This window comes from Amphiura filiformis, chromosome 20 (genome assembly GCF_039555335.1).
Source record: "Amphiura filiformis chromosome 20, Afil_fr2py, whole genome shotgun sequence".
Taxonomy (NCBI): Eukaryota; Metazoa; Echinodermata; class Ophiuroidea; order Amphilepidida; family Amphiuridae; genus Amphiura; species Amphiura filiformis.
In genome coordinates, this window is record NC_092647.1 from 30,962,360 (window position 1) to 30,989,024 (window position 26,665).

Genomic DNA, 26,665 nt, shown 5'->3' on the forward strand with positions numbered 1-26,665 from the left:
TGAAAAAAATCTCATCCGCCACATCCGTGATCTTCATCTTTTTATATAAAACGATTCACTTTATTAATTTCATAATATTCACATTACATTTGATCTTCCGAGTTTTTATAGGACATCAATGACAAATCTCATCCACCACATCCTTGATCTTCATCTTTTTATATGAAACGATTCACTTTAACAATTTCATAATATTCACATTGCATCCTTGATCTTCGAGTTTTTAGAGAACATCAATGACAAATCTCATCCGCCACATCCTTGATCTTCATCTTTTTATATGATACAAATCACTTTCAACAATATCCTAATACTCACATTACATCCTTGAACTTCACGAGTTTTTATAGGACATCAATGACAAATCTCATCCGCCACATCCTTGATCTTCATCTTTTTATATGAAAGGATTCACTTTAAAGAATTCCTAATATTCCCTCACATCCTTGATCATAGAGCTCTTATAGAACATCAATAAGAAATGAATGTTAATCTCATCCGTCACATCCTTGATCTTCATCTTTTTATATGATACGATTCACTTTAACAATTTCCTAATATTTACAGTATATCCTTGATCTTCGAGTTTTATAGAACATCAATGACAAATCTCATCCGTCACATCCTTCATCTTTATCTTTTTATATGAAACTATTCACTTTAACAATTTCCTAATATTCACATTACATCCTTGATCTTCGAGTGTTTATAGAACATCAATAACAAATCTCATCTGCCAGTGACCACATCCTTGATCTTCATCTTTTTATATGAAAGGATTCACTTAAACATTGGTCTAATATTCACATTACATCCTTGATCTTCGAGTTTTTATAGAACATCAATGACAAACCTCATCCGCCACATCCTTGATCTTCATCTTTTTATATGATACGATTCAAAGACTATTATTCCCATCACATCCTTTATCTTCGAGAACATCAATGACAAATAAATGCTAATATCATCCGTCACATCCTTGATCTTCTTCTTTTTATATGATACAATTCACTTTCAACAATTTTCTAATATTCACATTACATCCTTGATCTTCGAGTTTTTATAGAACATCAATGACAAATCTCATCCGCCAGTGACCACATCCTTGATCTTCATCTTTTTATATGAAACCATTCATTTTAACATTGGTCTAATATTCACATTACATCCTTAAATTCACTTTCAACAATTTTCTAATATTCACATTACATCCTTGATCTTCGAATTTGTTATAGAACATCAATGACAAATCTCATCCGCCACATCCTTAATTGATCTCATCTTTTTATATGAAACTATTCACTTTAACAATTTCCTAATATTCACATTACATCCTTGATCTTCTAGCTCTTATAGAACATCAGTGGGAAATATATGTTAATCTGATCCGTCACATCCTTGATCTTCATCGATTCACTTTAACAATTTCCTAATATTCACATTACATCCTTGATCTTCCAAGTTTTTATAGAATATCAATGAAAAATCTCATCCGCCACATCCGTGATCTTCATCTTTTTATATAAAACGATTCACTTTAACAATTTCCTAATATTCACATTACATCCTTGATCTTCCAAGTTTTTATAGAAAAGCAATGAAAAATTTCATCCGCCACATCCACGATCTTCATCTTTTTATATGAAACGATTCACTTTAACAATTTCATAATATTCACATTACATCCTTGATCTTCGAGTTTTTATAGGACATCAATGACGAATCTCATCCGCCACTCCTTGATCTCATCTTTTTATATGAAACGATTCGCTTTAACAATTTCCTAATAGTCACATTACATCCTTGATCTTCTAGCTCTTATAGAACATCAGTGGGAAATAAATGTTAATATGATCCGTCACATCCTTGATCTTCATCGAGTCACTTTAACAATTTCCTAATATTCACATTACATCCTTGATCTTCCAAGTTTTTATAGAATATCAATGAAAAATCTCATCCGCCACATCCGTGTTCTTCATCTTTTTATATAAAACGATTCACTTATTAAGTTCATAATATTCACATTACATTTGATCTTCCGAGTCTTTATAGGACATCAATGACAAATCGCATCCACCACATCCTTGATCTTCATCTTTTTATATGAAACGATTCACTTTAACAATTTCATAATATTCACATTGCATCCTTGATCTTCGAGTTTTATAGGACATCAATGACGAATCTCATCCGCCACATCCTTGATCTTCATCATTTTATATGAGCTTATATGATACAATTCACTTTAAAGAATTTCCTAATATTCACATTACATCCTTGATCTTCGAGCTCTTATAGAACCTCAGTGAGAAATAAATGTTAATCTCATCCGTCACATCCTTGATCTTCATCTTTTTATGATACAATTCACTTTCAACAATTTCAAGATATTCCAATCCCATCATTGATCTTCGAGTTTTTATATACAATCATTGACAAATAAATGATAAACTCATCGGTCGCATCCTTGATCTTCATCTTTTTATATAAACCATTCTCTTTAACAATTTCCTAATATTCACATTACATCCTGGATCTTCCATGTTTTTATAGAATATCAATGAAAAGTCTCATCCGCCACATCCTTGATCTTCATCTTTTTATGAAACGATTCACTTTAACATTATTTCATAATATTCACATTACATTCTTGATCTTGCTGGCAAGTTTTTATAGGACATCAATGACAAATCTCATCCGCCATATCCTTGATTTTCATCTTTTTATAATTATAATATGATTCACTTTAACGAATTTCCTAATATTCCAATCACATCCTTGATCTTCGAGCTGTTAACAATTTCCTAATATTCACATTACATCCTTCATCTTCCGAGTTTTTATAGAATACCAATGAAAAGTCTCATCCGCCACATCCTTGATCTTCATCTTTTTATGAAACGATTCACTTTAACAATTTCATAATATTCACATTACATCCTTGATTTTCGAGTTTTTATAGAACATCAATGACGACTCTCATCCGCCACATCCTTGATCTTCATCTTTTTATAAAAGACGATTCACTTTAAAGAATTTCCTACTAATTATTCCCATCACATCCTTGATCTTCGAGCTCTTATAGAACATCAGTGAGAAATAAATGTTTTAACATTAAAATCTCATCCGTCACATCCTTGATCTTCATCTTTTTATGATACAATTCACTTTCAATAATTTAATAATAATTATTCCCATCACATCCTTGATCTTCCGAGTTTTTATAGAATAGTAGTAACAAATAAATGATAATCTCATCCAAAACATCCTTGATCTTCGTCTTTTTATGACACAATTCACTTTCAACAATTTCATGATATTCCCATCACATCATTGATCTTCGAGTTTTTATATAAAATCATTGACAAATAAATGATAATCTCATCCGTCACATCATTGATCATCATCTTTTTATATGAAACGATTCACTTTAACAATTTCCTAATATTCTCATTACATCCTGGATCTTCCGAGTTTTTATAGAACATTTATGACAAATCTCATCCGCCGCATCCTTGATCTTTATCTTTTTATATGAAATGATTCACTTTCTTAATATATATATTCACATTGCATCCTTGATCTTCGAGGGTTTTTTTATAGACCATCAATTACAAATCTCATCCACCACATCCTTGATTTTCATCTTTTTATACGATACGATTCATTTGAACAATTTCCCAATATTCACATTACATCCTTGATCTTCAAGTTTTTATAGGACATCAATGACGAATCTCATCCGCCACATCCTTGATCTTCATCATTTTATATGATACAATTCACTTTAACAATTTCATAATATTCACATCACATCCTTGATCTTGTAATGGGAATATTAGGAAATATTACAGAACCTCAGTGAGAAATAAATGTTAATCTCATCCGTCACATCCTTGATCTTCATCTTTTTATGATACAATTCACTTTCAACAATTTCAAGATATTCCAATCACATCATTGATCTTCGAGTTCTTATATACAATCATTGACAAATAAATGATACTCATCCGTCACATCCTTGATCTTCAACTTTTTATATAAAACGATTCACTTTAACAATTTCCTAATATTCACATTACATCCTTGATCTTCCATGTTTTTATAGAATATCAATGAAAAGTCTCATCCGCCACATCCTTGATCTTCATCTTTTTATAATTGAATAACTGAATGGAAGAAGGGCCCAACTCCATCAAAACTGTTTTTGAGATATTAAGAAAAAACTTAATATTCGGAAATTAAAAGTTTTATAGACAGAATGTTTTCATCTTCAGGGGACCTTTAATACATGATGATACAATATTACATACATTCGAAAGTATATACATGTATGATGTTTCCATGGCAACGGTACAGGTCTTAATATGAGCTGGAGTTGGGCCCTTCCACTAATATACTGCAAGTGCCAGTTCTGCAAGCAGATATGTTATAAATAGCTACCAAAAAATCTGGTAATTATCCATTAATTACACAAGTAGAAGCATGTAATATGTTAGCAAGAAAGTTTATTGTAATGAAATGCAGATTTCACGGATGAATAAAATTCCTCTTCAACCCAATATTTGTGGAATCACGAAAACCATGATTAAGTGTACTTGGAAGATTATTTAGAGAGTGGATTTTGGCTCATCTTTCACACACAAGGAAGAACAGTCTGCTGGCAATAAAATGCTGGGTCTAACTCATTTTTGTCAAAAATTGGAGTTGGGCCCTTCTCAGGTATTCAATTATAATATGATTCACTTTAATGAATTTCCTAATATTCCCATCACATCCTTGATCTTCGAGCTGTTAACAATTTCCTATTCACATTACATCCTTGATCTTCCGAGTTTTTATAGAACATCAATGACGAATCTCATCCGCCACATCCTTAATCTTCATCTTTTTATATGAAAGGATTCACTTTAACAATTTCCTAATATTCGCATTACATCCTTGATCTTCGAGTTTTTATAGAACATCAATGACAAATCTCATCCGCCACATCCTTGATCTTCATCTTTTTATAAAAGACGATTCACTTTAAAGAATTTCCTACTAATTATTCCCATCACATCCTTGATCTTCGAGCTCTTATAGAACATCAGTGAGAAATAAATGTTTTAACATTAAAATCTCATCCGTCACATCCTTGATCTTCATCTTTTTATGATACAATTCACTTTCAATAATTTAATAATAATTATTCCCATCACATCCTTGATCTTCCGAGTTTTTATAGAATAGTAGTAACAAATAAATGATAATCTCATCCAAAACATCCTTGATCTTCATCTTTTTATGACACAATTCACTTTCAACAATTTCATGATATTCCCATCCATCACATCCTTGATCTTGGAGTTTTTATAGAACATCAATGACAAATAAATGATAATCTCATCCGTCGCATCCTTGATCTTCATCTTTTTATATGAAACGATTCACTTTAACAATTTCCTAATATTCACATTACATCCTTGATCTTCGAGCTGTTCCGATAGAACATCAATGACAAATAAATGTTAATCTGATCCGTCACATCCTTGATCTTCATTGATTCACTTTAACAATTTCCTAATAATCACATTACATCCTTGATCTTCGAATTTTTATAGAATATCCAGCAACCCCACATCAGAGCATTACTGCATTATGTATCCTGTAATTGCTTCAAAAATATTCCTTTATTATTCTTAATCACTGATATAAGATACAAACATTCTATACATTGCACACAATGATAAAAACATACAAACATTTTAAATTGGATGTTGGTATTATCTGACACTATTATACAGGTATATGTCTCAGGTAATATAATGATCATCCAACATTTTATTTTGACTTAGTATGAAGTCATAGTCATATGGTCCAATATGTGTCATGTCGGAGTCTGTGCGACTCTTTTGATGACAGAGTTCCACCTGTAGGCAGCATTTTACGATCTTTAATTCCATCAGTCCAGCAAAGTTTTTGTCTACCACGTCTATGACTGCCTTCAATATATATTTGAACAATTATCATCTCAAGATTGTCTCTTACTTGAAACCAAAATATTTAAAAAAAAAAAGAAGGTTTTTTTAATGATACAATTCATTTTCAACAATTTAATAATATTCCCATCACATCCTTGATCTTCGAGTTTTTATAACACACAATGATAAAAATATAAAAATATAGAGCATTCTTTTGAGTTCCCCTGTGGGCATCATTTACCTCTTAGATCTTTAATTCCATCAGTCCAGTAAAGTTTTTGTCTACCACGTCTACGACTGCTTTCAATATATTGTTGAACAATTATCATCTCAAGATTGTCTTTTACTTGAAACCAAAATATTAAATTTAATTTTTTGCTGCTATTCCAACAGCCCATGTTTCTGACCCAAAAATGACAATAGAGGTTATCCGTGTTCTATAAGCTGCATATCCTATCAACGACAACTATACCTTGTTTAGGACTTTCAAAAGAAGTACCTGCATGTGCAACCATGACTGTTTCAAAATAGCCCGCCAAGAGTCATCCAGGTAACTCCGAGGTCATGCATTGACTTGTTTTGAACAAGGAATACTACGGGAATCAGCGCCTTTTGTTAGAAGTCACACATGAGGAAAGTGGATAACCTCTATGAGAAAAACAAAAGCTCTAGAAATTCCTATCTGTCCAGATGTCATTTACATGTAGAGCAATGACAGATGCATGGCAAGTCACCTTCCAATTATTTCTTGAGAGCTGCCACCTTCGTTAACAATCAAAAAGTCTAGAAAGTTGAAAGTGTTCCACCTCAATATTCTCTCCATCAGCTTGTAACTGCTGGTCTGTATTTTCTCCACATATCATCACATTTGTCTTACTGGTACTCTTTTTACAGTTCAAAAAGGATTCGTCAAGACACTTGTCTATAAAATGGCATTTTATGATCAATGAAAAACTTGCTTGTTTGATTGGTTTATCAGCTTGGCAATCATAAGGCTTTGACAAGCTTAAAGGGCCGAGTTTCTCAATGGGAAGGATCAGACCAACAAACAAACAAGCAACTGAACATTAATTTCAGCTAGTTTTAATAATCCAGATATCACCGTGGCAAGTTTGCTGGCAACACTTTCCCTGTACATTCCCCAAAGCCAACACAATACCCATCTCCTTGACAACAACCTGCATAGAAAGGAATCAATGAAAAATATTCTTAATCATAATAACAACAATAATAATAATTATAATAATGGTAATGACAAAATATATTTTGTAAGGTTTGTAAACTGCACTTAATTCACTGTGGATCAATTATGCCAAATTAATTTTATCAATAGGCTTCTAATTTAATCTGTATCATAAGCAAAGCATTAGCAGCTAAAATTGGTTTCAGTATGCAATTTAGAGGTGAACTATAGAAAGCAGTATAATATAATTATTGTTTATTCTTTAAGAAAATCATCAGAAGTCATACTATGGATTTAGAAGAATAAGTTTCCTTATCCCCCAGTCCAAAACGTTGCACTTTCCTAGGTTCTATCCTGCTTCCTAATGCTAATATTTTAGCCAGATTGATTGAGTAACTGTATAATTGATTGATTGATTGATTGATTGATTGATTGATTCTTTACCTGATAAAATAACCTCATCCCCATCTTCCAGGAAACATCTCTGGATTCCATTTCCAAGACTAATTTCCCTTGCACCTCTCCATGTCTTTTCTGATAAACATGCTTCAGATTCTTCAGTCTAGGGGTAAAACAATACAATCATTATCATGTTTGAACCTCTTTATATGCCCATATACAAGTCTTCATCACTTCTGTCATCTTAAAGGAAGATCATCCAACCAGCGGGGACAGGTAAATGGCGAGTTAAAAATGGGGGAGTTAGATGAAAGCGAGTTAGAATGGCGAGTTACCCCCTGCAGAGATTAAAGAATGACCCCTGCTGAGAATACGACAAGTTCCGCCTGCGAGTTAGGATTTTTACAGCAAGTCCCGCTGGCGAGTTAAGATTTTTACAACAAGTCCCGCCGGTGAGTTACGTCAAGTCCCATAAAGCGAGTTAAAGATTTTTACCACAAGTCCCATTGGCGAGTTACGATTTATAATAATTTATATACTGTAACTCGGTTACAGGACTTGACGGCATTGCTGTAACTCGCTATAGGACTTGATGGTGTTGTTGTAACTCCCTTCCAGGACTTGATGGTGTTGTCATAACTCGCTTGTGGGACTTGTTGGTGTTGTCGTAACTCGCTTGTGGGACTTGTTGGTGTTGTTGTAACTCACTTGTGGGACTTGCTGGTGTTGTTGTGACTCTCCGCTGGAACTTGATGGCTTTGTCATAACTCGCCTTTAGCTTACATCGTGGGGGGTAATTGACAAAAAACCTAATCTCTGTGGGGGTAACTCGCCTTTTTAACTCGCTTTTCTTTAACTCGCCTTTTTTTAACTCGCCTGGTTACAGCTCCCCCAACCAGCAACCCCTAAAACACAATTTTATCCCAACTATTGCAACATCAAAATTGAGATTTTGTAATTAATGGAAAGTGTAACTGACCCTGTGAAATATTAGAGCTGAAAGGCATTTTGTACGGATTTTGTACGCAAAAATGTGTTAGAAAATGTGGCAAGCCAATATTTTTCACACAGTATTCTATGGGGCCTTTAAAATGCTAATTTGTGGCTCTCATATCAATAGGAAATGAAACAGCTAGGTGTAATTTCATTGGAGAGGAGTAGGAGTCAAGGATATTCAACCAAGGTGGAAAAAAAATGTGATCAATTTCTTTAAATCTATTTTTTCTGACTCGGAGCAGGAAACCCCTCACACTACTAACAAATCAACAATCATCAACAAATTTGGTTTTGCTCACCCCCGCCCCCCAATGTTGAAAATCTTCCTGAGCCACTGTTATTCATCAATTTTTAGACTGTTGGAGGAAAGCTAAACAGAACTATGGTCATAAACATATTGGAAAAAAATTCAGCAGGAATATTGATTGACTTTAATACACCTGTAAAAGGTATTTATCAATGTATGAGAGATACAGGTGTACCAGACAGCCTTCCCAGTAGCTCATCACCGATCAGATGCCTGACGAATCTGGTGGTACAGTCAATAGTCATCCTGGGGGGATATGCCATTACGGATTGTAAGTTGTCACAGTTGAAATGGAATCATCAAGATCCAAAAGTGCTGATTTAGCATTAATTTGCATTTTCATAGTCCTGATTGTATCCAAAATATTTTTTCAAGTGGTCAGTCTGTCCAACTTCCCACCCCCAGTCTCATCCATACCCTGGTTTTGCACCAATCGTACTTGGCAATGTAGCCAGGCACGGGTCAAGGATTTTGAAAGGGGGACTGCTCAAAACGCATTTTCTCTCTCTTCCCTTGCAAAAAATTGGTCAACTGCCCAAGATTTGTTTATGTTGGCCATTCTGAAAGGAGCCTGAGGGGGTCCGGAAGTTTTGCAAATAGGAGGTAAAAAATGCCTGGCCATTTTCACCATACCTGATCATGTGTTTTTGCTTTCTTTTTCTATTTTTAAAGGGGGTTTGTCCCCCACCCCTTATTGTGTAGCAAAATACATACAAGTAGCAAAATGTTATTTTATTTATTTGGAATTTGAGTTTTTTATTGAGTTCACTTACTGGCCCACTGACAGTCCCTGAGCCCATAAGATCCCCTGGATTTATGTTACATCCACTGACAGTATGGTGTGCTAGTTGCTGTTTCATTGTCCAATACATATGCTGAAATAAAATATGAAATAGTAAAAATATTTGAGTATTTGGATTAAATACCATGAAATGTGTAACAATAAAACCATTTTTGGGGTTTTTTTTGACAAACCAAGTGAATTTTTACTCACTACAATATTTTGTCCTACACATCAGGGCACTTCAACAGGTATGACTGACATGGTTTACTTCCCCTTACAATCCTTGTCAAAATGTATTAGGACACCTACGGAAAAATCATACTATGTTATAGCCTTAGCGGTTGTTCCCTCCTCTTGGACCAATGAGGTCCCAGGTTCAAGCCCCGGCCGTGCCCAAGGCCTGTATGTGCAAAAACTTCCTTCACCCAATAGAATTTGGGGAGAACCAGAAAATGGGTCGATGTTACAATCTAAGTGCGGATAGGTTTGCGCCAGGTTCGGCTGCAACCAGCCTATAGTTGATGCAATCTGATTGTGATGATTCACCACGCAGCAAAATTACAGCGCTTTGAATCCTATGGAAAAATGCGCTATATAAAATCCAAAATTTATTTCATTATAATTTAAATTATTTTATTGTGCTGAAATGACACTCTGTTTTGTGTATCAAGCTTAAACCCTTCCCTAACCTCCCAAACCTCCCCTTTACCACCAGTCAATGTTGGATACTGCTAGAAATGCATGATAAACCTAACATGATTCTACATAGTTCAAGGAAAATGGGGACTCATTTACATTTACCTTGTTGAATGTGTCACAACACTTTTGACAAGCATTGTAGAGATTAAGATCCACTTAGATACTAAGGAACGCTGGAAATCACTCAAGCTTGCCAACAAAAGTAGATCAGATGACCATTAAAGTCTTATCTGACAAAATATTGCAATGAGTAAAAATTCACTTAATTTTGTCAAACAAAATGCTTTTACTGAACAATCCAAAATGCTTATTTACTAAACAAATTTGATGACTCTATTCAATGTAACAATAATATGTGACCATCCACCACGAAGTGGTAGTAAAGTCAGCTCTAAATCATTTTCTGTTGATTGCAGATTTTGAAAGAACACACTTTCAGCTTTAAAATGACACCTCAACCAGCTTCATCGGACATCTGGAAGTGAAGTTATGGTTCATCAAAGGGCAAATTCCTAGTATATTTTACATAGAAATCCATATGTATCTCAAAATGGAAAATGCCAACTTTACGACCAGTTTGTGGTGGATGGCCACATATAACTTGAGGCTGACCAAGATAGGCCACGTTTTAGATTCAACTTACAAATTAAAATTGTGAAGGCTACGTACACATACAATCAATCTTATTGACAAATTATATCAAAATCACATTGCTGTAAATCACAACACATACATATTTAAAACATCTTGTTTCTGAGTAAAACTATTTACATGAGGTGAAATAAAAACTATTCCATTCAAGGAGGCTTTACATAGTTGAATGGAACAGTTCATATTTCAGCGAATGAAAATAGTCTTTCTATTGAATGAACGAATACAAACATTCAATATTTGTTTTATATATCTCATATATTTTTTTCCACAATAATTGCCGATTTGAGGTGGTCACCTCAAGCACTATATATGCTCGCCATTGTCAGGGTTGCCATGGTAGTTGTGCGTGAGGGCAATGGAAATTTTTGCTAAAAATAACAAAAATATTCAATATTAATTGGCCATCAAATGACAAGAATCTTTTTAATAAGAGTTGTATATATGTGACACGATCTGGTCCATGGGGGCCAAAGGCAGCAAATTTGAAACTGAGATAAAGGTAAAAATATGGAGTAAAAAACATTAAAATACATAAGAAAATAGGCATTAAAAACTTCATAACTTTAGAACCAAGTATGCTAGACCTTTTTTTCAGTAAATGATAGCCTATTGTATGTATAATGTAATAATTACAGTAACTCAATTTTCAAAAATGCCTCCTTTGGCCCCCATGAACCCGATTGTGTATATAACTAATTGTAATTTCATAGAAATAGTTAGTTACCTTGTAATTGGTTCTTGTCAGAATTGCAGGGGCTTGCATGTCTTCACCTGTGAAAAAAAAAAGAATTGAAATTAATAATGATGGTGTAGTACCTTTTTGTGGTTCCTCAAACATATCTGCTGGGGAATGTGCTCACTGGACTCTGAATTGCTGATTATCTCTATCCCTATAGGTGCGTACGGTATGCGCCATACTTATATGCCCATAAACAGGACTATTTTAGTGTGGAGCTGTAGCTTCATGTACTAAATGGTATACTTAACTTTGCCTCAAAGACTGGGTTGTGAGAGCAATATTTTGCAATGGATTCTGGCTGCATTACTTGCTACAACTTTGCTATCTTCTATAACACTTAGGGAAAAAGCAAAAATTCCAATCTTCTATTCTTTAATTTACATGTTACCTTTGATTGTAGCAGTGAGATGAATGTCAACATTGTAATCATCATTGTGTTGTAGATATGGCAGTGGTGTAGGGCTCTGAAAATGAGAAAACAAAAAAAAATACTTGTAGGCCTATAGTGAAACTTAATCACATTCATAACTAAGGCTGGCATTTTTGGGTGGGCTCGTGGGTACCCGCCTGAGATTACATTACCCGGGCAGGAAATACCCTGCCCGGGTGCCCTGGGATGTTTTGTGTTTTAATATGAAAATTGATACTTTGTTTTCATGTCATACTCTATTAATGATATCAAAATGCATACAAATTCAATGCATTTTGATATCATTAATAGAGTATTATTTTAGGTCAACCATGAATGATCCTAGCATTTTTTTTTTCAATTTCGGGTACCTGGGTACCCGGGCACAAAATTACCTGAAAATGACACCCTCATTCATAACCACTTAATTTAACCCCCCCCCACTTCCAGATGAGAGATTCTTTTCCAAATGAGGATGGATGTATATTCATTCACTTTTTTCATATTGTGTTTTGTGCCTCACATTAAAGCCTGTACCAAAATAATATGTGGTGTGATCAAGCAAAATCAGTCTGAAGTCAGGTATATTCAATTTTCAGTTTTCTACATGATTGTGTAAGGAATTGGCAAAGCTACATTTTGCAGAAAACCCCACTGAAATTGAACATTTAGTTCCAAAGATATGAACAGTGTTTCTAAAATAATATGCAACAAAAGAAATTGTCTTTGTTTGGCTATATGTGAAAATCAATATATCCAACTTCCGACTGATTTTGCTTGATCACACCACATATGTGAACCCTCAGCACAACTGAGCCCTGAAGTCGCCAATCATCATTTTTGAGATATTCAACCAAAATATTCTGCTTGAAATTAGCTTTAAAATGATGTATATCATGTCTATAGTACTTGACATTTAAGTAGTGAAAATCAATAAAACAGTCAATAAATCCTTTGTTTCCTATTGTTTATTGTTAAGTTCGATGGAGCATATCTCAATAGTGGCACTGGCGACATCCGGGCTCAGTTGTGGAGGATGGTCACATATGATTCCTGAGTTTTGAATTAAATTACACCTAGTCTAGCAGTGTTGATATTAGAAGCAAAAATGTGTTTCACAATGACCCATATATGAAGAGTTTAATAGCAAAACTGCTTCTAACATCAATTTTGACTTTTTGAGAAAAACAAGTTTTTTTAACTGTGCAATAACTACTTGTTTGATTTGACTCATTTTGATTCTGAACAAAGTGTTGATGGAAAGAAACTAAAAGAATAAATTTGATACAAATTTTTAGGCTTTGTATTTATTTTATTATTACTTTTATATCATGCCTCTTATGGATGTAAGCAGTTTTGCAATTCAACTCATTTACCCTATTTCTAAAAAAACATCTTTAAAATCAGAGTTGAGCCCATTTGTTGGCATGGTATTATGCATCTTGATTAACGCTTTCAAAATCAAGAAGAAAAATTTAAGTATCTCATTTACTTCTTGTAAAGGTAAAGACAATTGAATGCTACCATAAAACATGAAAAAAGGAAAACAACATTTTTTTCGGAGATTTTATAGCTATTATTTATAAGTCAGAATTTCTGGAAATTCCGAAGATTTCTGAAAGGGAAAATTTACGATATCTCAGGAACAAGCACCAAAATGTGCATTTTTATCAGCACTATAACTTAACACCAAAAACTCAATTTTGAAAAAATGGTCCCTACATAATATTATGTAAGCAGTTTTGCAATTCAGCTCTTCATATATACAAGAGTATGGGATATGGATAGTAAACCCAGATGGTTGTATTTCCTTTACCAAAATGGTTTATTTACCTGTGTGACTGGATTAGCAACAAGGAATGGCGCCAGAGCCTCCATGGTGACAATCCATGGTGATATGGTACTGCAGAAATTCTTGGCTAGAAATGGTCCAAGAGGCCTCATCTCCCAACCTTGGATATCTCGGGCTGAAAAAAAGAATTCAGAATGGGAAATAGTAAGCGCTTTAAAAACTGCTGGGGTCATTAGGAGGCAGCTCATATAAACCATGAGTTGCTGTCCTCACCCCATTCTATGGGAGTTACCCAGGGTATTAATCGTGGGTATAGGGTTGATTGGGAGCAGCACAGAGTGTGAGGGATAAGTCACCCCCCTTATTAAACAAGGAATGGTCTGTGCAATCATCTCCCCCAAAGTTATGCAAATGCGTGTTATTTTGACCAAGCCAACCTTATATTTGACCATTTCATTTTTTTAAATTGCAAATTTTTGAATGGATTTGATCCAGTTTAATGACATAATTGATCATTTTAGCTTTAAATGAAAACTGTCAATGCACTCTGGGTACTTTTCTAACTGCCTTTTTGATTGGCTGCTTTGATATAGGAGTGTATGAATTGCTTGTAGACTAAGAGACTGTACCTTCATTGAGCTGGCCCCTGATTATGAATGTTGTTAAAATAATTTATAAGGTGTCTAGGTCCACAGTGGCAGCAAAAACCTGTAAAGGTGCAGCGGTCTCAGAGTTGGCATCATACACAATAAATTCTCAAATTTATTTTATTTATTTATTATCCACATCTTAATCCAAGGGAGGTACCAAAGGTGTAAGCTTTACAGTGGTCAGGGTTAGAGATGACAATACAAAATTAAAATTTTTCATATACAGTCCAACCTCTTTTAACCAGCCTTGATGATGGGACCAAGGATTGTCCGGATAAGTGAAAAATCCGGATAAGTGAATTATATGTAATTCTGTATTGAATTGAAAGTTCCAAGGACTGAAATTGTGACAACAAAAGATTGGGCTAATATGGGATAATAGCACTAAAAGATGGCTTTAGTGTGCTTTGTGCAACATATATATGTCATTCTAAGCATTCAGAACATGGAATTAAGGTGGTAAATCATCAAAAACATGTTTTCCTGTGAAGATGTCACAGCCGGATAACAGAGAGATCCAGTTAAAAGTGGTCCGGTTAAGAGAGGTTGGACTGTATGTAAGATAAGGTATGAGGGATGGGTGGGAGCAAATGGTGAATATGATGGTCAATATGATCACTCACCACTCCAATCATTTAAGATGACCATACCAAATATATGATGATGAGCTGTAGTGATGTCTACTGGCTCCCCTAATTTACTTTCTGGCCCAGTGAAGAATGCCTGCACAATATAAGAAGTTTACAGTGAATACTATAGAAAAAATATTAAATTCGTGAACATCGTGGAACATTCAACTACGCTTGTTACTCGCGACTAATCATGCTAACTACACTCGCGTACAACGCTACTCTACGCGTCCATATTAGCAAGGCTATCTGCGTACAACTGCTTGCTACGCACAGCCACACAAAGAGTATGTTCCATGGTGTACACGAATTTGATAATTTTTCTACAGTAATTGTAGACAAAATAATTCCTCAACAATTAAAAAGTATCATTATATTATTGCACTAATTACTTTATACAATATTTTATGGACAAAATAAAAAATAGAGGACAAACTTCTTGTATACCAAATGAGCTGCTTGCAACAAATCATGGGTATTTATCTGTTTCTTTAATGGAACAATACAAACGTTTGATGACCTCCTATAAACGAAAGTGCTTTCGTTAGGAGGCTGACTTCCTCCCTCCCTCCCTCTCTGTAACGTAAGTGCGAAATATTGAAAATTCCCACCTCAAAAGATAAACTTTGACCGATATTTTAACTAGTCTTTTACAAATGTAATCAGCCTGACTTTTTACCCCCCCAAAAAAAAAGGACTTTAGTTTACAGGACATCATCCAACTTTTGCTTTGTTAAGTTAATGTAAATCTAATTAATGCATCTGATTGAAATAAGAAATGGGTACATCCATATCAAAAGGATGCACTTGATGGCTGCTACATGTGTCTCATTTCACATAATAACTGGGAATAAATACCAGACTCATTTCAAGTGGAGGTTACTTCAAATCCCCAAGTCACATGGCTTGTTAGTACAGAGAATATTCCATAACTATGTCACTTGGGAATGATTTGAAGTGACCTCCACTTGAGATGAGTCTGGTATTTATTCCTAGCTATTATATGAAATGAGGCACATGTAGCAGCCGAACCAACAAGTGCATCGTTTTGATATGGATGTACACAAAGAAGCCTTTTTACAATACTTACCATTTCCAACTCAAAATCTAAAGATTGACATGATCCAAAAACAGGTTTACCTGAAAATCAAAACATAGAATATATATAACACAGGGTCATCATATCAAGTCAAATATGTTATGGGGACAAAACAATGTACACAGAGGTATATTTTGGGACTGGCTATAGCAGTGCACATTGTGGTGCCCAAAAAAAAATTTACCATTGACAAATAATTACACATTTTGGAAATAAAGTCCTCATATACTGATCTTTTGAATATTATTTTAAATTAATATTTTTTAGGTAAAAAAATCCTTAAACATGGGTCCCGATTTGAAAAAAATGCTCAAAAAATGTCAAATCAGCCGTTTTTTTAGGTGAAAAATCCCTAAACATGGGTAGGGGTTTCAGAGCAATTCCAGCGGCCCTGTCAAAATGTGACCCTCCCCCATCCCCCCTGGTTAGGATTAGGATAATTAGTAGTAACAAATTGTGATGTTGAGATTAGCATTAAGGTTAGGACTCGATCACCTTATGCCACAAGCTAACCCAAACAAAGCTTGTTTCCATTGGGGTCCTTGGGTAATACAGCCAAGTGTTACCATGATTGGAACTGGCTTAATGATCTTTGTCATCAACTGCGTCTGTCCCACAATTCAAATGCAGTAATGGGAGAATGAATTTTTTTTTTTTTTTTTTTTTTTTTTTTTTTTGCCTCCATCAGGAATTGAACTGGAGTTAAAACCTCTAGGCCATGCTGCCCAGCCATGCTGCTCTATTTGTTGGAGTACGTAGCAACCACTACCACAGGGCACGGTGGCTCAGTGGTTACGGCCTTGGACTCATATAATCCGAGAGCTTGCTCGACGTGCGTGGGTTCGATTCCCCGTCCCACTACCGTGTTGCGCCCTTGGGCAAGGCACTTTGCCTCGCTTGCCTCACCCCACCCAGGTGCAATGGGAAGCTGTTAGGGGTAGTCACAGTTGTTGTACTGATGGACCCTGCGCCACTTGTAGGCTGCAAACATGGTTCCGACATATTCTAATGACAGCGGAATAAATGTAAAGCGCTTTGAGGCTGTATACGGCATAAAGCGCTATATAAATATCTACATTTATTTTTTTATTTTTTTATTTATTCTATTCTTAGACAGGTTTATGATAGGACTACTTCTTGATTTACCTTGATAGCTTATCATTTGTCCACATGGTCTCCTGACGGGTGTTCCTGATACAACCACAGAGGATGCACGGCTATGATATGCAACTGGCATTTGCTTCCTGGTAAACAAACAAACAACAAAACATAAACAAACAAACAAAACATTTTTAACAATTTGCCATAAAATTTGTATATAATTGTGAATTTCAAAAAATTAAAACTATTTGATATCAGAAGGACATTCCTCATATTCAGAATGCAATTTGATGTGTGATCATCCTGATATGCTCTCATGTCCCACAAAATACTGTGCAAACGTTGCTATCCGATCCCTTAAAATAAAGTACAGTAAAGAATCCCACATCAATATTAATGCCATCATATTCTAATATTTCCACAAAATGTTAATTTTCATGATGTGTCCCCTTTAATTTTGGCCCGAACAGATGAAGCCATACAAAGAAAAATATTTTTTTATACCAGCGCATAATTGTCGGCAATGTGGGCCACTCCATCAAACGTGACCAATGTTGATTCTTTTGATGTGTTATTACCCTCCCGCGCCCCATGTACATACAGTGTTCTGAACATCGCGTACGCGTTCGCTTAATACTTCGTTGTACATTGTTGGCCTGCACCTTCTCAAGCCACTTTCGGTCCTGCCGGGACTCGAACCCATGACCCTGGGATTAAGAGGCGAGCACGCTAGTGTATAGACCAAAAGAGGACTTCCCCGTCAGGTCTATAACACTAACACACTTATACCTCTGTGACAATATAATGATATCTTAGTAGAAAGGTAGATCACTAACAACAGATTCCTGTGGAAAACCACAGTATGAATTCTTGTTTTTATCCCACTACATTTAACACACAAAATGTGTAGGTGACCAATGGCAGATCCCTGTGGAACACCACAAGATCAACTTACCAGTTTGGATACAATGCTTCATCCCTGCTTGCCGCTCCTCTCCTATTCCAACCACTACTTGCATGATACAAGGAAGAAAAGAAATCTGTAAAGTCTCCTATGTGTGCTGGCAAGTGCATTGTGGCTTCGCTTTGTGCTACAAATGCTCTGAAAATGAAACATGAGTTGAACCAATTAATGACCCCCAGGGGCGGCAGAACGATTTTGAAAGTGGGGGGGGCCAGTCAGGGTGATGGAAAAATCAAACTAGCGGCCATCGCATCGCGCTTGCGCAGGGTGGTGTCTCAGAAGTGAGAAACTTTTGCAAAATGAAGGCCCAATTGAAACCATTTTATGGACTATTTTGGTACTATTATTGTGTACAATTTGAGTTTGAAAAAGCCGAAAATTGGTGAAATGAAGCTATTAAAAAGCCATTCGTGGACAAGTTCTCACTATTATTAACTGTATAAATTATTACTGTAAATATTAAGTGTCGGGTGTCCAAAACAGAAAAAAGGCGAAAGCAAGGGGGTGTCTGATGCCCCCTCAGAAGTGAGAAACTTTTGCAATCTGAAGGCCCAATTGAAGCCATTTGGTGGACTATTCTGGCACTATTATTGTGAACAATTTTAGTTTGAAAAATCCAAAAATGGGTCAAATGAAGGCCCAAATTGAAGCCATGCGTAGATAAGTTTTCACTATTATTGTATAAATTATTGCTTTTAGTGTTGGGTGTCCAAAGCAGAAGCGAAAAGGGGAATTTGTTTATCCATAGGCCTACCCACTGTGTATTAACACAAGGGAGTTGGAAAATTTTGCAAAATGAAGGTCCAATTGAAGCCATTTCGTGCATCATTTTTACACTTTCTTAAGCATGTTAAGGGTCTAGAATAAAGATTTGATTATTTATGTTCACCCAGACATGTTACACACAGCACATTATGGGTTAAAAGTGGGGGGGCCAGGCTCCCCAGTCAAAAAAGTGGAGGGCCACTGCCCCCCGGTTCCGCCGCCTATGTTGACCCCTGAAGCGGGTTGCTATCGTTTGCATAGAGAGCACAAACTGGTTATATCTAAGTAATTGCATATAATTTTTTTTTTTTTTTCTTTTGGTTGTGTTATCCCTTTACTTTTGTGAGTATAAATCCTGTTTTAATGTCATTTTAAAACTCATAGTCAGAGTTTCTGAAAGTTTAACAGGTTTCTTTTTGAGAATCCCAATTGGGTGCTATTCTTTAGGTTCTGCATAAGAATGATTTTCACCATATGTATTGTGATAAAGCAAAATCAGTCTGAAGTCGGAAATATTCAATTTTCAGTTTCTTATAGGATTTGCAAAGCTACATTTTGCAGAAAATCCCATTGAATTTGGACAACCAGTTCAAAACATGTGAGCAATTAAAGAGTTTCCAAAACAATAGGAAACAAAAGGAAATACTTCTTTTGTTTGGCTATAATCTTAAAATCAGTATTTCCAACTTCCGACTGATTTTGCTTGATCACATCACATATTAATATTAGTTCCATTTAGGGTAATTTTCTCACCCCTGGGAAAGAATGGGAACCTATAACCAATACCCATGGCTATCAGTCAGCCAGCCAGTGTTGGATATATGCCTCAAAAAGTTACTGGCCATATAGGCCTGAACTCTGACAAGCAGAGGTGAAAGGTTACCAACCCAAATTTTTAGAGCTTTTAAACTGGTATCTCTTAATTGTCAAGTGTGCTAAATACACTGGTACCAAATATAATTCACAGAACTGAGGCTGGTTGATGCTGCAGTCCAGATACTTATTTGAAGATCAGGAAATTTTTAGGATTGGATTGGGAACAGAATGAAATTTATTTTAAAATAAATATACAGACTGATGATATATTCATGAATCATGTGTTTGAATGATTAAAAACTAATACTTTGAGCTTTAAAAAGTTACTGGCAAGCTGGGCCTGCAACTAGATTGCTAGTCAGGAATGTTACCAGCCTGGCCAAAAAGTTACAGGAAAATGGCCAGCGGCCTGGCGCTATTTCGAATGCTGGCCAGTCACTCATTTACATACACTTAATGTCATAAATAGCAGTCACATACACCACACCATCCACAAAAATATCTCACCTCTGCCGTAAGTCAGCATTGTCTCTGAGAGTCGGTTCATCAGCTGACAGTAACTTTTGTAAAGTAGCTCTGGCTTCTGTCCAGGCTGGGGTACCAAGTCCCATGAATGCATTCAATGTAGCCTGATTTAGAAAATCGAATTGCAATACAAATTATTAATGTTGATATTTCTTGCTTACAGTTTCTAAAGTAAAGATTAAAGAGAAATAAGAACAAGGCATTCTCAAACCATTAGTCTTGCCTGCTTTTATGATCATCTGCTTTTGTAATCAATATCCATACCCTCATTACTCTTACCACTTTAAATCCCATACCCCAATTCTACCACTACACCATCTTCACCCTTACCTCACCACACAAATACCTCACCACACTGAGAATTGAGCGCCCGTCACTAGTGGCTGGGCTCCACATAGTTCTCCGTTAATGTTACGAATTTTAACTGTTTCTGTCGAACTGTTCTTGTGTACATTTTTCATATGGACTTATGTGAGTAATAGTCGTTATAATGCTCCATTTTATATTGTGAAAGTTACAAAATTGCGTGGTAAAATACGTTTTTCGGCTTCGAATTCATATTCATATGGTATGTTATGCTATAGTATTCTGTACAACGCTGAACTGTGTGTGAATGAAATCATCGATCAAAATTGATCTCAGTTCACTGACATTATGAGACCTTTCATGTATGGTAGAGAATCACTCTACTCATTACGCAAGACGGTGATTAAGAACAAAAGTTGTAGAATAAAGCAACCAGTATGGGATCTATTGAAAGAACTGAAAATTGCCAAACAAACTCGTAGAGGATGTAGAGCCGGTAAAGGAAAACAACGATCTATTCCTGTGTGTATTAATAATCGTCCGGTCAAGCAATTTCAATCTGAACAATATCGTCCTAAGGAGTTGGTCACTATTAAACTTGAAACGGGCGCTCAAATAAGTAAATCAAAACCTGTTCTAAAAAGTCGATTATGCGACATGGAATGGTCAATCGGTTATCGAAAAGCTGCAGATGTGTGTGATTTTATCTTAAATGAGAAGTTGGACATCCTTGCCATAACTGAAGCATGGTGGAAGGGTGATGAGCGTGATCATACATTTCTTGCTGATATTACAAATACTCTTCCTGACCATCAAATCCACTATTTGCCCAGATCTGGAAAGAGCGGTGGCGGTATATGTGTCATCTTACATAAAGGGTATGGCGTCAAAACTACACCACACAAGTACAGTTCGTTTGAATGCCTTGAGTTATCCATATCTAACGGCCTAAAAGATGTCGTTAACTTGATTGTTATATATCGTTCTGGATCAGCCAATCTTACAAAGCAGTTTTTCAGTGACTTTTCTTGTCTACTTGAATCTACTGCTGGTGCCTCCGAACATCTGATAATCACAGGCGATTTCAACATTCATATGGATGTCCCAGATGATCTTGGGACCAGAACAATGAATGACATCTTACAGTCCGCGGGTTTAACTCAGCATGTTACAGAACCAACACACATCAAAGGACACATGCTCGATCTTCTGATTACCCGTGACCTTCACTATGATTATGTATTCAATACGTATGTTCAGTGGGGACTTCCATCTGACCACGCTGCGGTGATATCTGATGTCATGATTTCGCGACCTGAAACATCTAAACGTGTTATCAAATCCCGGAAACTTCGTGAAATCAACATGGAAACTCTCCGTAAAGAAGTTTCCGACTGCTTGATTTAGATCAATCAAGGACGTGAATGCCATGGTTTTATCTTACGACTCTACGCCGTGCACTAATTGATGCTCATGCTCCTGAGAAAACGCGTGAAGTGTCTCTAAGACCAAAGGAACCGGGGTACAGTGGGTCTCTACGTAGGGCTAAGACAGAGAAAAGACAAGCGGAACGCAAGTGGCTGAAATCGCGATTGACTGTTGACAAAGAAATCCATCGCGAAAAGTGTCGCCAATATAAGAATGACCTCCACAGTGCCAAACGGGATTACTATTGTGATCAAATATCTGGTTGTGACACCAAACAAATGTTTCGTCTGGTGAACAGATTGTCGGTTTACAAACCATCTAATGCCCTTCCATCGCATACTTCTAAGAAGGATCTTGCCAATACATTCTGCAAGTTTTTGATGAAAAGATCAAAAAATCCGTTTTGCACTGGACTTGGCTACTCCATCTACAATTTCAGTCAATATCAGCGATAAGCGCCATTGTGAGAGCTATTTGAGCGATTTCCAACCGCTTACATGTGAGGAAGTACTAAAGATCATCAAGTGTTCGCAGATTAAGACATGCTCTCTAGATCCGTTACCAGCGTGCCTTACCAAGGATGTTCTTGCTGAATTGCTTCCTCATATTACCACCATTGTCAACGAATCGCTGCAGTCAGGGGTTTTCCCAGATTGCCTAAAACGAGCCCTTGTCACGCCACTGCTTAAGAAAGCAGGTCTTGATGTTGAAGAAATGAAAAACTTTCGACCTGTCTCAAATTTGCCTTTTCTGGGAAAGATCGTCGAACGTGCTGCTATTTCTCAATTCCAGTCATACATGATGAACAATAACTTGTACACCAAAAATCAATCGGCATATCGAAAGTATCACAGCGTTGAAACTGCCCTTGTCAGAGTCAACAATGACTTGCTGCAAGCTGTTGATACCCACGGTGAGGCTGTGTTAGTCTTATTGGATATGTCCGCGGCTTTCGACACTGTCGATCACAACATCTTGCTGTGTCGACTACATGAGAGATACGGTGTCAAAGGTCCTGTTCATAAATGGTTTGCTTCCTATCTGGACAATAGACAGCAATCTGTGCTTATCGACGGCGAACAATCTGATCCTATGACCATCGATTGGGGCATGCCGCATAGGCTCTGTCGTATGGCCCCGAGATGTTTATTGCATACTCTGCTCCAATTGAAGACATTATTAATGGCCATAATCTTTGCAGCATGTCATACGCCGATGACACGCAGTTGTATGTGCTAATCAAGCCCAGTGATCGCACTAGCATGTTATCGAAGCTAGAGGACTGTATACGTGACATCCACTCATGGCTGACTGAGAACAAGCTCATGATGAATGACTCTAAAACAGAACTTCTGCATGTCAAATCACGCTATGCAAGATCTGTGCCTGAGGATATCTCCATTACCATCGGCAATGCAACTATTGCTTCATCTCCGGAAGTTCGCGACTTAGGCGTGTTGTTCGACGAAAATCTCAAAATGGTCAGCCACGTAAATGACATTTGTCGCCGTGCATCATATGCAATTCACAGGATCGGCAAACTGCGGCGTTACCTAGATTCGGACAATACAGAGAAATTAGTGCACGCGTTCGTCACTTCCAGGTTAGACAACTGTAATAGTATTCTTGTTGGTCTACCCGATAAGGATATCTCCAAACTACAGCGTGTCCAAAACATGGCTGCCCGTGTAGTAACTCTCACCAGGAAATCAGACCATATAACCCCTGTCTTGTACAAACTCCACTGGCTTCCAGTAAGAGAAAGGATTGTTTATAAAATTCTTCTGTTGACATTCAAGATACTCAACGGTGAAGCTCCGCATATCTCTCTAATCTTGTGTCGCGCTACATTCCATCAAGGACCTTGAGATCTGCGCCACGCAATCTGCTGTCTGAAATTCCCAGCGAGCCTGTAACTTACGGAAGGTGCTTCTCGGTTGTAGCGCCCAAGTTCTGGAATTCCTCCCGGATTCCGTCCAAACTCTGCCACTACAGCACAACTCAAATCGCGCATGAAGACTCACCTTTTTAAATCTGTGTATGACACTTAATAACATCTCTTGCCGATGTCTTCCGCTTGTCTGTTGCAGCTTGATTTGAACTTGATTTAATTGTGTATATTATTATATTGGTTGTATATATTGCTTACCAATTTTTTAAATCAAAAATTGCTGTTTTTAAAATTATTGTTGCTGTTTTTTAAATCTTGCCTTGCTGTTAATGCTTTTAATCCACTGTTTCATTCCTCTTGTGTCATTTGCTCGCTTCCTGAGGCTGTTGGTTTTAAAATCATTATCGTTTATTTTGTTTGCTGTTTTATATTTTGCTCTTTCATGCTTTTTGTAGTGTAAGTTATGTGTAATTAAGTTGTTCAGCGCATAGTGACCTTTTAGTTTTATGCGCTTTATAAATGCATTTTATTATTATTTTATTATTAAATACCCTCTCTCCCAACCAAAACCCCCCACATCCACCCTCCATTTCTTCAAGCACACACCTACCATTCTCCCATTCCTAGTTTTCCTACATACCCCAACCGTACATGAATTTCTTCCCCTACCCGGGCCCAACCCTTACCCCTTAACAACCCCTACCACAATTCCACGCCATTTACTCCATCCCCTCCACTACTTGCCTCCTAACTAGCCTCCCCCATCCCACCTCTACCCTTAACCCACTACAAATGTGACATGATCTGGTCCATGGGGCCAAAGGCGGCAAATTTGAAACTGAGATAAAGGTAAAAATATGGAGTAAAAAACAATAAAATACATAAGAAAATAGACATCAAAAACTTCATAACTTTAGAACCAAGTATGCTTTGGTGTTTTCAGTAAATGATAGCCTATTGTATGTTTAATGTAATAATTACAATACCTCAATTTTCAAAAATGCCTCCTTTGGCCCCCATGGACCCGATCGTGTCACAAATAAGTAACGAAGAAGCAAGCATTTTATAATATTAAGCAAATTTAAACTAACCTGTTGAAATACATGCCTGTGTTGTGCAAGTATAGGTCCGTTGAACAAGTGACTGATGACGGACAAATCCAGGATTTGGTCTCCTATTGCTACACCAATTCTCTCATGTTCCTGGCAAAATATATCAGAGAAAAATTCAAACTTTGTGATTCTAATGATTAACTGTCCCAGTATAAGAGATAAATTAAACCTCAGATGAAATGTGTGAGATATGCATAGGCTTTTAAATTATGGAAATATTTGGGCCTCATAACTACTCAATTTTCAAAATAATTATAAAAAAAGCCTGATTTTCTCCCAAATTTCAATAATGGATCAGAAATCACAATTGTTTTCTTTCTATAATAATAAAGAGGGGAAACATCATATTTCAAGCAAGAACTCTACAAAAAGAAGTACAGATAACCAATCAAAAATGGTGGAAAGGTTATTGCCAATTTTTTATAATGATCATGAGGAACAGTTTTAAAATAAATTATAAAGTTGATTATGCTCTTACATTTGCTGTTGTAGAAAACACTCCATACGGTAGGTTTTCTATTGGAAAATGGCAGCTCACATCATATGGAATAAAAGATTTCATTGTCAGTCAAGATTACAACCTTTGTTTCACCTCCTGTCTGATGCTGCTGTAGTAGTTCTGCAAGTATAAAAGTGTATAGATGAGTTGACCTCAATGTTTATCAACAAAGGCAAGGGATTGGTATATCGATATGCTTGAGCGAACTGCATGCAACTACTACACTAGCACTGTTCAATATTGTGATGGGGCGGGAAATTTAAAAGCACAGGCCCTGAATATAATGTGATGCTCGCGCATACTGCCAGGCAAGAAACAATGGAAATTGTGATGATGCGTGCGCATAGGCGCGCCCCCTCTATTTTTTGCCTAGCAAAGGCGCCGGCCCAACTTAAAATACAAAAAAATGAAAGAAATTTAAAAAAATGAACAAATTCGGCCATGAGCAACAAATGGGCCAAAACCGTTGAGTTTTCGAGGGGGTAACCCCCTTAACACCATTTTTTTGTCGTTGACCAAAAGGCGCCCCCTCTATCAAAAATTCCTGGATCCGCCCCTGGCGCATACTGCCAGGCAATGATGTCAGAAGGCAACTCATCTATAGAAATGAAATACAATGAGACCAGATCAAAGAGTTCAACTTCAACACTATGCTATTTTTCGCTCACCTGGAACATTTTTGACAAGTCGACTAGCATTTTCAGCAGATGGTGATGCTGTGATAATATCTTATTTTTCTTTCTCTTTATACCCGCATGCGAAGCATGGACGGGTATCTTCCCATCCTGTGGTTTCTTCTCCTTTTCCTCCTTCTCCATCAAACACAACATTCTGTCAAGGCTAGCGCTAAAACTACAAGGGCCCCAGGACCCATATGTGGTACACAGGACCCGTAGAAGTGCCTTTTGCCCATCTTGGCCCCAGAGGTCAAAGGTCACGGGCCCCAGGGGCC

The 26,665-nt window shown here is 36.6% G+C and overlaps 1 protein-coding gene across 1 annotated transcript; it reads right to left on the reverse strand.

The window, feature by feature from the left end:
* Positions 1 to 5,256: 5,256 nt before the first annotated feature.
* Positions 5,257 to 25,931, reverse strand: LOC140142104 (fumarylacetoacetase-like). Its single transcript, XM_072164063.1, has 13 exons — positions 25,693 to 25,931; positions 25,194 to 25,304; positions 20,460 to 20,581; positions 18,363 to 18,509; positions 17,453 to 17,550; positions 16,298 to 16,347; positions 15,202 to 15,301; positions 13,970 to 14,103; positions 12,116 to 12,191; positions 11,713 to 11,759; positions 9,625 to 9,726; positions 7,594 to 7,711; positions 5,257 to 7,144 (listed from the first exon to the last, which is right to left on the reverse strand). Exons 1-13 carry the CDS (start codon positions 25,774 to 25,776, stop codon positions 7,065 to 7,067), a joined length of 1,269 nt encoding a protein of 422 aa, XP_072020164.1. The 5' UTR covers positions 25,777 to 25,931; the 3' UTR covers positions 5,257 to 7,064.
* Between the last annotated feature and the right edge of the window lie 734 nt (positions 25,932 to 26,665).